The 15,651-nt window shown below is 33.8% G+C and overlaps 1 protein-coding gene across 1 annotated transcript in view; it reads left to right on the top strand.

Moving 5' to 3' along the window:
* The window catches only part of TRHDE (thyrotropin releasing hormone degrading enzyme), a 372,616-nt gene that overhangs the window by 215,183 nt on the left and 141,782 nt on the right, over nt 1–15,651 (top strand). Inside the window, exon 6 of the mRNA XM_024576381.3 lies at nt 12,147–12,284. Coding sequence (XP_024432149.2) covers nt 12,147–12,284 — 138 coding nt within the window. The remainder of the gene's footprint in view (nt 1–12,146; nt 12,285–15,651) is intronic.

Raw genomic sequence — 15,651 nt, 5'->3', positions numbered from 1 at the left:
CCTCTCTGTCTGATCTACCATTCACAAATTTAAGTAAGTCCCCCCCTTTTTTTATTGTAGTTCAAGTATAGGTGTCTTCATTTTCCCACTTCCACTCTCCCCTGCCCCACCCATCCCCACCTTCCACCCTCGATACTAACTCCCTTTGGTTTTGTCCATCTGTCCTTTATAGATGTTCCTTGATAACCTTTCCCCTTCTTTCCCTGGTTATCACCCTCACCCTTCCCCTCTGGTTACTGTCAGTTTTTTTCTTTATTTCCATGTCTCTGATTCTATTTTGCTTGCTTGTTTGTTTTTTTGATTAGGTTCCACTTATAGGTGAGATCATATGGTATTTGTCTTTCACTGCCTGACTTATTTCACTTAGTATGATGTTCTCCAGTTCCATCCATGCTGTTGCAAAGGGTAGGAGTTCCTTCTTTCTTTCTGTTGCATAGTATTACATTGTGTAAATGTACCACAGTTTTTTGATCCACTTATTTACTGATGGACACTTAGGCTGTTTCTAGCACTTGGCTATTGTAAATTGTGCTGCTATGAACACAGAGGTGCATAGGTTCTTTTGAATTGGTGTTTTAGGATTCTTAGGGTAAAATCCCAGCAGTGCAATTGCCAGGTCAAAAGGCAGTCCTATTTTAGTTAAGCCTCTTTTGAGATTATTCATATTGTTAGCTTTTTCTCTCTCCCTTGGATTGATGAAATATTTTTTTTTCTAATGATTAGAGGTGCCCCATTTGGGTCATATTTGTCTTTAAAAATTAAGATAGGTAAGAATGCTTTTTATCTCTAAGAACCTACTCCAGATACATGTGTCCAATGAATTCCTTCAGTCATTTCATTGCCATTCTTCAGACTGATAATCCAGTGATGCCTTTTTTGAATGTTAACAGTATACTACTTCAATAATTTTATGTAAACTAGTTTAAGCGTTGCTGCCACTTTCTTTGCTATTACATTCAGTTATACATTTCATTCATTGTTTATTAATTAATTCAAAGAATTATCAGTACCTAAAATGAGTCATTTGTTTTGCTAATTTCTATGGAATAAACTTCAAGGTATTATTAACATGGAACTGCTACATATTAGTTATACACTATATTTTATCTTTAGTGTATTGGTTTTACTTAGTAGGTGTGGATAAATTTAGAATTTTTTTATTTTTGCTCTTGGTTGACTAGCCATACCAATGTCAGATGTTGTTTTGTTTATGGGATAGCTCAAAAAACACAAATCTATAACCTCAATCAGATTGTTAATATTCATAGATATATCTGGAAAATAAAATTTAGTGCAGTATCTCTACACTAAAGATCAGCCAAATGATGAAACAATAAAAACATTTAGCTACCTATTAATATTTTTATAAAACATGGCTTAAACATCTCTAATATTTATTCAAGTTGACCTAGTTACAATAGCCACTCTTTAAATTTAAATTTTGAGTGTCTTTTGCTCCGTTAAGTTCTCTTTTAAGTCCTTTCTCTAAGCTTTGCAGCCTAGCTTGGAAGATAAGTACTTAAAAAAACAAATCTGTTCTTTTGATTGCAGTGGTGTTGTTAGTGGTATGGTGGGATATTTGCATCTAAATACTTGTTTCTCAAGTTGTCTGATTAAAGATAAGTTTAGGTCAATTGTTCTTTCAGAGCAAAATTTGGCATTAATTCATACTCCTCCAGGCTATCCACCTGATCAGTCCAATTTGTAGGACCTTAAACATAATGCATGTTTGAAGATGACCATTTAAAAATAAAAACTCTTTAAGCAAAATTCTTTGCCTTATTTTTAAGACAATAGGGAGTTTTTCTTGGAATCTTTGGCTTCTTTTGAAAGGTTACAGGTTATAACACATCCCAGGCCTAAACATACTGTATTTTGCCAGGTATAATGCAAGCTATTTTGCCCGAATTTTTGAGGGAAAAATAAGGATGCACATTATATGTGGGTAGTATCTGAAATACCTTGTATCTGTTCTTGTATTTTGTAATTATTTGTTACATAAAATTTCTTGTACCATAATCTGTTCAAAAATAAATGCTAAAATTTCTTTATAATACAAAAAACAAGTATCTAAATATAAATAAATAAAAAATTGAATTAAAATACTAAAACAAAATTTTTTCCCTGAAAGTCTGGGCCAAAAATGTGGGTGCACGTTATACATGGTAAAATAGGTAACTTGGCTTCTCACAATAAAATAATATTTTCCTTTTCATTGCTAAGCATTTTGATGACGTTTTTGACAAACCATTTTTCAGGATTGATCTATAGAGATGTGTTCATTTTTCATTATTTAACAAACATCGATGGGATGACCATTGTTTGGAAGTTTCTAGGTTAGAGTTGGGGGCACACAGATGAGAGTGTGAACATCAGTGCCCTCCGAGTCTCACGGGCCTGTTTCACCAAGTCAGTTAAATTGTTTTTGTCAGAATAATGTTCTTTACAATTTCCTAGAATGAAGTTCAATTCCTTTTTTTCTACCTATCCCATGTATTAAATTTTTGACTCTCTGACACTTACTAGTTATATAATTTTGTTTCTCCATCTTCAAAATATGTATGAAGTACCTGTACTCTTTTGTCAGAGGAGAGTTTTAAGAATCAAAGACATTTTTATTCCTTCTACCATTGTTATCAATATTATTGTCAATATTAGGTACTTAAGCAGAATGGCATTAAATTTAAGGTCTAAAAATTGTTTTCTAATGGAATGTATTTTATATTTCATATTAAAAATTAGTAAGAGCAGAGATATTTCCTAGACATAATACTTTTGAGCATACCTGCTACATTTTTAGTAATTCTGGGATGCTAAAAGTTTAATATTTTTGCACTTGGTAAATGTATTACTAGTCCAGATTTTACGTTCTGAAAAGTGAAAATTTTCTCCACAAACCATCAGTTTACAGTCAGGGATCGGCACCAGTAGGTTTACAGTTCATATGGAAGGAAACACGCAGGCTGTGATCGTTACAGCAGCTTCATCCACTCAAAAGAGTGGCTCAATGCACAGTGCTCTTACTTTCGCCCACCCCTGTGTGCTATAGTAACTTACTTCGAGATGCAGTAATATAGGGTCTGGGATTAAAATGGAACTTCCTTTCTGAACTGGTTAACTCTCTGGGCCATAGGCACTCTATGAGTTCTGGAATTGTTTTTATAAGAGTTATTAAATGTTTCAAATTTGAAAAAATGCTTTTTATTTTCCTTGGAAAATACAGACTTCTATGATCTGGCAATAAATACCAACTTTTATCAGGTTAAGTCTATTTGATGAACTGGCCATTTATATCATAACTAGTTAAATAAAAGTACAATATGTGTTATTTAATAAGTTTTATTCATCAAGTTAATATTTTTTATTATGGTATTAGGTCATTTGAATTATTTATTTCACAAGTTCAAATGACATAAGGTCAATTAGCCACTTGGTAACAATGTTAATAATTTGGGGGCGGTGATTAGCTTATCCTTGGAATTCTTCTAGACCTGAATGGTATAAGAAAGTTTCCATGAGCATTTGAACATAAACTTAACTGTTTAAGATGATTATTCAGTGTGCATTTAAAATATTCTCAATTATATTTTACCAATCAAATATTATAGTGCTCAATTATGAATGTGCCTGCAAAATAGATATTCTTTTGTGATGAATGTGATAGAGAAGTGTGAGTATCAAAAAGACTGGCAAATTTGATTTTATTGAAATGTCTAATCAGCTCGTCAAAAAATTAAGCGTAGACATAGAGGAAAAGATACTAACTGCCCAAGTAGAGGTAGGATTATTAAAAAGATGAAGAAACTTATCTCTCAGGAGCTTCAAGTCTGTGAAGGAGATCTGGAGTGACATATGGGGGGGATGAGTTTACTGCTTAGCACAAGACTGGAAGTAGGTGCCCTTACTAAACAATGTGCTTCCCGAAGTTAAGGACTGCTTATTGCACCACTATTTGTCAGCATTTCACCCAAAGTATAGCATCTATGAAGTGTTCAATGAGAAAAGGCTGGCCAAAAGTTAACAAAAAATTATGAAATGAAGGTCACCAGAACATTTATGAAAGATTATAACAGTTTCTCTATCTTTATTAGGAACTCATTTATTGAATTAAAAGAATATTGAGATTGAAAATGTGTGAAACGTGTTGGATAAATGAAGGAAAATAGAGGGAAAGGAGTGAATAAATCCTAAAAAATAAAGGGAAGCCAAATAATACGATCTTTTTGAGAGGGTTATACAGGATCCAGCAGCAGTAAGGCTTGCTTGAGCGTGGTCGGTGAGGGGTGTGAATGTCTCACGCTAGATGGGCAGCAGTTTGAATATTTTCCCTAGACTGTCATATGGTGTGCTTGAGTGTGACATTGTTGTGTTACAGAACTACATCCTTACAATTTTGTAATAAAAAGGGGGCGTTATCTTTGCCTGTGTATGAACGCACATGGCACATCGTGGTTGTTCACAGAGAGTTTTTTTGACTGCTAGAATCAGAATGAGCTGTGTAATTAGACAACCTGTTCATAATTATTATTGAGATTAACATTATTTGTAGTACCTTCATGATTGCTTCTGAAGACTCAGGAATATTACAATCAATAAAAACATGAGTGACTGATGGCAACTATGCCGATGAACATTGCTGTACTGTGAAGCATGTTGAGTGAGTCCGCAGAAGGTTCAGAATGTGGTTGTATATAATGCAGTACATTTGATGTTTCATCTTAGCATTTTCCCTCAGCTATGTCCCATCTTGGGTAATATGAGACATGACAGATTTAGCCCGGATGTCACAAACAAAACATAAGGCAGCTGAAGGATGTAGTCGTTGAAGAGACTCACAGTTTAACCCACTCTCTCTGTGTTAGTCGTGTTTGAGAGTACAGCAGTTCATAAAAACCTGGGCAGGGCATTATTCGGAGTTATTTGGGGTTATGAGACGCTTGTAAAATCATCCAAGACACTCTTCTAGTAATATAATTGCTTTTTTAGTTTGTACATTGATTAAGTCATCTTAGAACATTTGTGGCTTGGCAGTAGGTGAAATGTGGTTGATAGTTAAAAAAAAAAGAACACATTTCAGTTACTTAGTGTAAAGCTGGTGTGAAAACACAGAATACTGTTACATCAATAGAGATCTGCCTGGATTATTGTGTTCAAGCACCACTTTCTGTAAAAGATTATGAAACAAATACAGAGGCAACAATTTCATTATAGTGCTTATTTCATTGCCATCATGAATGGTGACTATTTAAAAAATTTTTGTCCAATGCTTACTGCATATCTGTGTATTTACACAACTTTGACTTTAACATAAGTGGACAGCTTTAATAAGCTGTGCATGAAATGATTAACATCTTGCACATGTGTATTTTAAAGATGAGATTTTGAAATATTAAGTTTATAGTACATGATTTTATGGAAGCAATATTTATTTCCACTAGCTGTTTAGTTTTATTTCATCTCTCAGTATGATTTAGCTGTCTATAAAATGTTAACTAATCAGCTAAATAATAACAATATTTCACAAGTATATCTAGTTAACTTTAAACTGAGTAACGCTTAAAATATCTTTGGACATATAAAAATTTATAAAAGTAGGATGATAGTATAAAATTACAGAATACAAATCTTTTGACATTTTAGGAAAATTGGAATCCAAATAATTTCTAATTTTTACAAATATGGCACTATGTTATATGTTTACAAAAGATGATAATTGCAGTTCCAGATACAAAATACAAAGATACAAAGTTAGAGATACAACATCTCATAAAAAACTGATAGATATTTTCCCCAAATGCCTTTGCATTTCTTGTTTAAATTCTTGATCATATTCCTCTGCTTTAGCCTTTGTCATGTTTTAATTTTATGAAGAACCACAGTAAAAAGCCAAATCATGAAATGTTGGGTATACTTGTATCCCTTGCTCTAGCCTTGTGTAAGCAAGGACCTCAGATTACTAATGATTCATGTGGCATTTTGTTTATTTAACCTATGAAATCCAATGTCTTTATCTTGTGGTAGTATAGATTTCCATAGAGGTAAAACATAAATTACATATATGTTATTTATTCTCTTTGCATAGATAAATTGAGGTTGAATCAACATGGTCATAGATGCTGAAAGCATTTTTACCTATAAATTTTCCTCTGCTATCTACTCCCATAGTATTTTGTTTATGCTACTAATACTTCAGCCATCAAATAGCATTATCTTTCCTTTCATAATGGAAATTGCCAGGAGGCAGGAATTGTGTTGCAATTGTGTTTGGTTCCCCAAACTCTAACATAAGGCATATATGTATAAGAAGCAGTCAGTAAACATGTATGGAATTAGATTACATTGTTTAAGTAATTTTTATCAGTCATTCTTATTGATTTGATTCCCAGGATTAGAAAGTGCCTTTATCTTCATTCAAGAGGACGTTGTGATATTACACCCTGCAATAAGACATCACTTTACATAATGTAAACAAGTGAACTTACTGAAATGGACAATATTTGTATCAATTTGGATATATGTGTGTTTACATACATGTCTTTATCTATGTCTCTGTATATGTTTATATCTGCACTAACTCATACGTCTTGAAACTCCAGAATAGTACCTTGTTTCATCACCATTGCTCATCCCCAAAATGACTAAATTTTAGAGAGATAATTGGTGCGATATTTTGTGATCACAAAGATAAAGCCCACATTGTGTGCTATTTGTGCATAATTATGCAGCATTGTCCTACTTTTGCCCTGTTGTTTCCAGGTGCTTCTCACTCTGGTTCACTTTCCACTGTTTATTCATAGTTATCTCTCCAAACGTAGGTCTGATCATGTTACTTCTTAATTCTAGCTTCCTAACTTGGCACAGAGGGTCCTTGGTGATTTTGTCCTCGTCTGTCTATGCAGATCATTCGTCATTTACTGCATAGGACTCGCCTTCTGCCTCACAAAGTCCTGGTCTCCCTAACAGATCATGCCGTTTCAGACTTCCATGACTTTTCCCACACATTTCTTGCTGTCCAAAATGCCCCCTTGTGCTGTATGCTCCAGAAAACTCAAGTCATCCTTAAAGATTCAACTCACACTATCAGTTCAGGCGCTTTTCCTGCTGTGTGCCAGGCAGAGCGAATTCCAGCCGCCGTGCAGTCACACTGAATCTTGAACCTACTTCCATTTTTACATGTAGCAGGTGGTGTTTTAATACTTGTTGTATCTATGTCTCTTCTTTTACTGCTATAATATCATTTAAGGTCAGATTGATGTCTTTGTATCCCTTTATCCCCAGAACCAGGCACACCGTCTTGGATATAACAGGTGTTTAGTAAAAATTTGTGGAACAAATTCTCTTATTCAATCTTCACAACCACATATGTTTACAAATGAGGATGCCGAGGTCTGAAAAGATTGAGTAACTTGCTCACGATCGTATAACTAGTGAATGCAGATATTTTTCTTCCGGCCTAGAACTCTTTGTAGTGGTGTGACTGTCTTTTCTCCTAGAAATACCAAAAGAGCCATTTATGTTCAGAGATATTCTAAAAAAAATTGATTTTGCAACAGGATGGATGGACCTGGAGATTATTATGCTAACAGAAATGAGCCAGTCAGAGAAAGACAAATACCATATAATTTCACTTATATGTAGAATCTAATGAACCAGATGAGCGAACAAAATATGAGTCCCCGTAGCTGCTCTGATTCCACCCACCATTACCCTGAGAAACTTTTCTTCTGCTCTTTTAATGCATATGAGCACCTCACCACTGCTTGAATTGGCTCAGGCTTGGCTATCATCGTTCTTGTCTGGTTTGATGTATCTGACTTCCTTTTACCTCGATTCAGATTATTCTGATTTTTTTCTTTCTTTTCTGGTGACAAAGTACCTGCCTGGTATTTCTCTTCGCTAAAATTAGTCAGCCTTCGTACAAGAACTTAACCGACAGCCCTGCCTTTCAATAGTTTTCCTGTTTTCCCACTTGTCGCCGTGGCTTTGACTGGACCAGGCATTTTCACTTTTAGCCCTTCAGACCTTGACATGCTCAGGCAGCCCTTTCGAGACAGCAAGGAATGCAATTTCTCAGGGGTGTCTAATGCCATGACAACAATTCTTAATAACTCCCTTTACATATATTACTAAATATCAACATATGATGTCCTGATATTATAATAGAGAAAGAGAGTGAATTTTTTTCTGGGACTTCATTTATATTTTTATACAAACTAAAATTTTAAAACTAAAACTAAAGCCAAAAGTCGTTTTAGCACCTGGCTCCTTCTCTTAGACCCAGGCTTTCACTTTCAGTTGTTTGTAAAGCATATTGCTTTTGGATGTTCATTGCCAAGTTCCTTGCAATGTCTAAAGGTGATCTCTGGACCTCTCAACTAAACATGTTTTCACTTCTCCATTTCTATCAATACCTTCCCCCTTTAAAAAAAATTCCATCAAGTCTAGAAGCCATGTAGTTATCTCTTAGTACTTCCTCTCCATCATCCACTAGGGGAACCAAGGCATTAAAACATCAATTTTAGTTGATTTTCATTAAAAATATACCGATCCAACAGTCCTTCAGCAACAGCTTATTTTAATGCATCATGACCACATCCCCTCCTAGTACAAGTGCCACTTTCAGTCTCTCGTCTCTCTCTGTATCAGGTCATCCTGTGTCCCACAGATAAGTTAGTTTTCCTGAGACACTCCTTTGTTATGTCATCGTGTCTGCTACTGCCTAGTTATTAAGGACCCGCTCATCAACCCAATAACTGAGGATTCAAACAGAATAGACTTTTTCATTGTTCCTCTCCTTGGGCTTGCCTCACCTTTTGAGCTGCTTCCCCTAGTCATCCAAGTAGCCCTTCTTCCTTCAACAGCCTATGCGCTTGCTCTGTGAGGCTTTTCCTGAATGAATCAATCATTTCACCCTTGTGTTCTATAACATCCATCATTATTATAATACAGTTAGCTTTTTATCTATCATTGTGTGTACTTTTTCTTCCACATTTGAGTTTTTTAAGGTTTTAGTCATATATTTATTCCCTAAATACAGTACAATATCTGACATATAGTAGAAATTTAATACATATCTTTAAGTAAATATATGAATGAATAAATGAGTAAAATAATAGTGGCTTTTTTCCCTATATGTTATTCTCAACTTTGTGCATTTACTCAAATCTTGTTAACTTTTCTGAAAGCCTTTACATTATTCTGCAAACATCCAAATTAATATATTTTTAGAAATAGTTCAATGTGATATGATATATTTCAGTGTTATTAGAACTGTTTAAATATAGGCATGTAGGCAATAACACAAGGGATGTCTATATTAGAGTGGTAGGATTTATTGTTCCTAATACCATTAAACTTGTAAATAGTTCTCCATTTCACCTCATTGTGCTGCTTTGTGAAAGTGGAAGAATGGTGTATCATGGCGTTCTTGAAATAAGAAGAATAAAAAGTAACTGTTGAATGTGCACTATAAGTATATCATTTCCTCCCCCCTCCCACACTTCCCTTTAAAGTTCCTACAATGGTCACATCAAAAGCTACCTCTTCCATTAAACTTTCCATGAATAATTCTATTATTTTTGTATATCTATTATTTATATATGTAGATATATAGTTATGTATTCATAAAATAATAAATTTATTCTTCCCCCCAAATTCTGTAGCATTTCCAGTCTGTAAGAGGAAGCACTTATTTTGATCACTGTGACTATTTTGTTTTATCTTCTATCTCAGATTACAGCCAAGGTTGACTTAACTTTATTTTCACACTTTCATAGTCTCAGGCCAACAGTGGGCAATCAATGAATACTTAGTAGTTTTTGCTGCTATTGTTGTTGTTACTGATGAGGAGAAGGAGGATGATGGTCCCAGTCAGGACTGACAAGCTAAGGTCATTTCTTATTTTTTAGTGACCCAGGTCCTTATAAAAGCTTAACACTTCCTCTCTTGGAAACCCTTTGTAGTTTGGTTAATTTGAGTTTGCCTCTGACTAGAATTTTCTTTTTGCCTTCTCAATTTAAGGTATTCACTCTTCTGATCCTTGTGAGTGCCCTTCTGCCAGGCTTTTCTCTCTTTTTTTCCCCTTCCCTTTTCCTATTAATCTCTTTTAATGCCTTTTTTCCTCCTTTACACACTATCACTCTTTTCAACAATGTAGAGGATGATTTTTTTTTTGCTAATGACTAATACTACTAAATTTAAACACTGCTTCTTGAAATTCTATTGACTAGCAAAGGTTTGTTTTTATCTTTCTCCAGAAACATGAAGTAATATGTCATATATAACTTATATTTGCTTAAATATGAAAGTTTCATTTTTGAAATTTACCTCAGATTTTATTTTTATAACTATATAGCCAATTACTTTATACCACTTCAAAATCAGATCTTGAAAACCAAGGTATGTTTACTAAATTTTAGTATTGATCAATATATATTTTTTATTGCTAAGTATTAATAATTAAGATTCAAATAAAGCATCTCTTTAAGGTCATTTTACACTGTTTTTTTAATCAGTTGTTTGAGTAACATAATGGTATGGGCAATCACTATTTGAAGAGTTGAATATTTTATACCAGTCTTTTTGTTCTTAAGATTTTAAATGACAAGTTTTTACTGCATTCTCTTTAATTTCATCTTAAATTAGGAATTTAATTTGAGAAGAAATACAGTATTAATTTATGTCATATTTGTCAATTTGATCATTGTATTTTGTACTTGTCATTGTGGTCTCTTAAGGGTCTGGAGCAGTCTTCTGGGATTCGGAGGGACTTTTGGTTCAATCACGGCCATATTGTGCTCTTTGGAGCAGAGACCATTGATATGAAACTCTTAGGCCAAAAAAGAACTGAAGAAATTAGCTATATCATCCATAAACTATAAAAATAAGCTATTAGAAAATAAACGTTATAATATATAGTTAGATGGCTAATTAATTAAATTACTGATTGGACATGCTAAATCACTGAGCCAATGATAATGAACAAAAATGTTTAAAGTAACACATATATAGACGCCCAATTAACTATTGTTTTCTTAGGATGGTTATTCTCCATTTCTATTTTTTAAAACCCAGGGTTGATGTACTTTCAGCTTGAAATTACAACTTACTCAGAAATAACAGGCTGCTTATCTGCTGCCTCAAAGCTAGGAGGCTCCAGGAATGAATTCAGAATTAGCTGGAGCCATTTAAGTGTTGCCATCTTTAACCTTCGCAATGATACTGGGGTTCCAACTCTCTAGCAGCTCTTTAGCCCTTGTTATCTCTTGCAGCTTCCCTTTTCTTTCTTTCCTCCTTCAAGGCAGGCAGTTGGCCAGGAGGACTAATAGCTGCCAGCTTTTTTGTTAAGAAAACCCAAGCTGTTTCTTTTAAAGCAAGCTTCCTAAAACAAAAACACCAGAGAGGTACTTTGTCTTTCCAGTTTATTCCTAACATAACAAATCTGCTTTTATTAGGGCAAATGCTAATGTCTCAAGAATGCACAGAATAAAAGTATCATAATTTTGTCTGTTTTCACAACTTAAGGTAATGGAATATTAATACCTACTCATCTCTACTTTATGTCCATTATACTGAGTTCATATATATATTATATATCCTCAGATATTACAGTTTCATGTCAATAATGCCTTGTATTATAAATCTGTGTGTGTAAGTGAGAGAGAGAACCACAGCCCTAGGGAGAGAGAGACTGAGCTGTTCAAATGCTATTAGAAATGAATGATGTAAATCGCCAAATAGCACTGGAACCCTGAAATTTAGTTATTATTCTTATATTGGACTCAACCAAAAAGGTTATTTGAAACTGGAATTATAGCATTGACCCTGAAGAATGCACGAATAAGCTTAGTCAGTTTCATCCTGTGCCCACGGTCCAAATTTGCTTTAACCACTGTTAAAGCACAGGGTTTACTTTTTCAAATCTATTTGTAGCTCATTGATTTTGTTTCATGTGCTCAAATCAACCACTTTCATTTCAGAGTAACTTAAGGGGCGTTTAATTTACTGGGTTCTCTTTAGAGTTAAGTCTCCCCATGTAGGCTGATGAACATCACTAATTAAGTAGCACAGATTCTGTTCACGGAGTCACACACTTTCTGTCCTAACCATGAATCACCTATGGTATTGCCCCCTCTACTGTATTGCAGGAAAAACAGAGGTTTCTGACGGATGTTCTGCATGAGGTGATGCTGCTTGACGGCTTGGCCAGTTCCCATCCAGTGTCACAGGAAGTGCTACGGGCCACAGATATTGACAGGGTGTTTGACTGGATCGCTTACAAAAAGGTGGGAATAGATAAGACCCACGTGCCAATTGGATATTTCACCAGATGTGTTACATTCTTCTCTTCTTCCTGGTTGATAGAAATCGACTGTGAGCTAGAAAACATAGAGTTATTAGGTTTGTGCCATTTTATTATGAGTTAGGACATTGCTTTATAAATCAGCAAAATGGAGATGAATGTTTGTGAAATAATGCATAGAAATTTTGGAAGTATTAATGATTATATGTTTGGAGACTCTATATGAAATTGCCGTACAGATGGACTTGTTTAAATGTGACTTTAAATATTATTAATAAGAAAACTGATCTATATGGTAACATTATTTTTCATGAATGCCCCTTAAATACTTATTTTGATTGGCTGAAGCAAGCAGCTGAATAGACAGTGACATGACATGTACCTTAGAACAATTGCATAAGGGAGATTTGGGGAATTCAGCATGTTTCCTGGATTCTAACCTTAATAAACGAAAATTTAAAGACTAGACTTTGAATGGCAGAGATTTTGGACCAATGACCAGACCTAAAAATAAGATACACTATGAACTTTTCCCCATTGTTACTTGGATTAGGATTTTCATTGTAGCTCTATCTTTTAGTTCTAATTTTACCGTGAGCATGTACATCTCAGTGTTTAACACTTAGTAATCTTTTAGTAATTATTAAAATAGTGTTAAAATCTACTTTATCATTGGTCATGTAGATTGAATTGCATTTATGGGATTTCTATGTACTTTATTGATTTAATAATGTTTTAAATTTAAAAAAGTTACTAATATTTTTTTCTTAAAAGCAAGACATTCCTAATTATAACTAAAGGTCAAATAATACTTCAACAGAATTCTTTGGTGCAGTAATTTAGAAATATGGCTTTGCATTCAAGAAATGACTATCTCAATGATTATTAGTGAATATTCTATAATATGTAAAAATACAAATTATGTTAGAAAATATCTTTTCAAGGCACTGATCATCACATTGGCTCAAAAAAGGTGCTTCTGATGTTTTATAAAAATAAGTGGAAGTGTAGAATCATATTTAAATATATATTAATATATTTAAGACACTAAATAAATAAAATATACATTAATTTTTATATATGAGGTTTTTGGTAAGATTTTGTTGGATGCACAGTCAGTTTCTTAAACTGTATCTACCCTTGAGATACAATGCAGGAAATAATTTACTAAGATGGCTGGAGATGAGTTTAGATCCACGTCTGTGGTTATTGCCCACCTACCACCAAGTCCAAGACTATTTGTAAAAAACGATTTACTTCAGAATGAATAATATCAGGAAATATGATTTTTAGTAGATATGTTTTAAGTGTGCTCTTACACATAAATAATATCTTTTCTAGCTTTACGATACTTGAATAATTTCAAATTTATCCAAGAAGAGTAACATTCAAACAGTAGGAAAATAAAGATACAATAATTATTATTTCATCTTCTCTACAGTTTGGTGTTAAGGCTTTCCATTTACAAATGTGATAAGTAAGCAAACTATGCCTCAGTTTTTAGGACCACCATTGTAAAGGTTACTGGCTTACTTGTCTCTAGCTATATGTTTTTTTATACTTTATTGAAAAATAACCAACAAATATAATTATACATATTTAAGGTGTACCATGCGATGATTTGATACACATACACATTGTGGAAAGGTTACCAAGGCCAAGATAATTAATACACCCGTCATCTCACATAGGTAACTTTTCTGTTGTGGTGCGAATGCCCCAGATCTACTCTCGGCAACTTTCAAGTGTGTGATACTGTGTTACCAACTGTAGTCACCATGATATACATTAGATCATCGGACTTCTTCTCTTACACCTAAAAATGTGTACCCTTTGATCTACATCACCCCCATTTCCCTCTTTCCCTAGCCCTTGGCAACCACGAGTTTATTCTCTGTTTCTATGAAATTGGCTTTCAAAACAATTCCACATAGAATTAACACCACATAATATTTGTCCTTCTCTGTCTGGGTTGCTTTACTTAGCATGGTGGCCTCCAGATTAATTCATGTTGTTACCAATGACACAATTTCCCTCTTTTTATGACTGAATAATATTCTATTATATATACGTATATATATGTATATTTTTCCATATCCATTCATTCATTGAAAGACATTTAGATTGTTTTTATATTATGCCTATTATGAATAAATGCTAAAAGAAACATGGTTTGTAGATTTTTTTTAAGATACTGACTTCATTTCTTTTGGGTGTATACCCAAGAGTAGGATTGCTGTATCATACGGTAGTTCTATTTTTAATTTCTTGAAGAATTCTATATTGCTTTCCAGAATGACTGTGCCAATTTACATTCCCAGCAGCACTGTATATGTTAGGGTTCTTTTTGTTGTGTATTCTTGCTGGCATTTGTTCTCTCTCGTCTTTTCATAATAGCCATTCTAACAGGTATGAGTTAATAGAGCATTGTGGTTTTGATTTGCATTTCCCTAATTATTAGTGATGTTGAGCCTCTTTTCATATACCTATTGGCCATTTAAATGTCTTGTTTAGAAAAAATGTCTGTTCAGGTCCTTTACCCATTTTAATTGAATTATTTGTTATTTTGCTATTGAGTTGTATGAGTTTTTATACATTTGGGGCTTTAACCCCGTGTCAGATACATGGTCTGCAAATGTTTTCTCCCATTCTGTAGTTTGCCTTTTCAGTCTATTGGTTGTTTCTTTTGCTGTGCAAAAGCTCTTGAGTTTGATGTAGTCCCATTTTTTATTCTAGCCTTTGTTGCCTGTGCTTTTGTCTTATCTAAGTAATCACTGCCAAGACCAATGTCAGGGGTATTTTCTCCTTTGTTTTCTTCTGGGAGTTTTATAATTCCACACTTACAATTAAATCTGATTAATTTTGAGTTAATTTTTTTTCAGTAGTATATGATAGGAATCCAGTTTAATTATTTTTCCATGTGGATATTCTGTTTTCCCAGCCTCATTTATTGAAGAGACTATCTTTTCCCCATGTGTGTTCTCAGTGCTCATCAAAAGTTAGTTGACCATATATCCATTTATGTGTGGATTTATAGCTGGGCTCTCTAGTCCATTCTGGGTTCTATGTACCTGGGCTTTATTTATTTATTTATTTTTGCCAGTACAATTCTGTTTTGATTACAATAGCTTTGTAATATAGTTTAAAATCAGGAAGTGTGATGCTTCCAACTTTGCTCTCTTTTTTTTTTTCTTTTCTCAGGATTGCTTTGGTTATTTGGGATCTTTTGTGCTTCCATACAAATTTTAGAATAATTGTTTTTGAAAAATGCCATTGGAATTTTGATAGGCATTGCACTGATTCTGTGGATCACTGCATTGTATGGATATTTGAACAATATTAATTCATCT

This window comes from Desmodus rotundus, chromosome 3, assembly GCF_022682495.2.
Source record: "Desmodus rotundus isolate HL8 chromosome 3, HLdesRot8A.1, whole genome shotgun sequence".
Classification (NCBI taxonomy): Eukaryota; Metazoa; Chordata; class Mammalia; order Chiroptera; family Phyllostomidae; genus Desmodus; species Desmodus rotundus.
The sequence above is the reverse complement of the archived record's forward strand: the minus strand, read 5'-3'. Positions and strand labels throughout refer to the sequence as shown.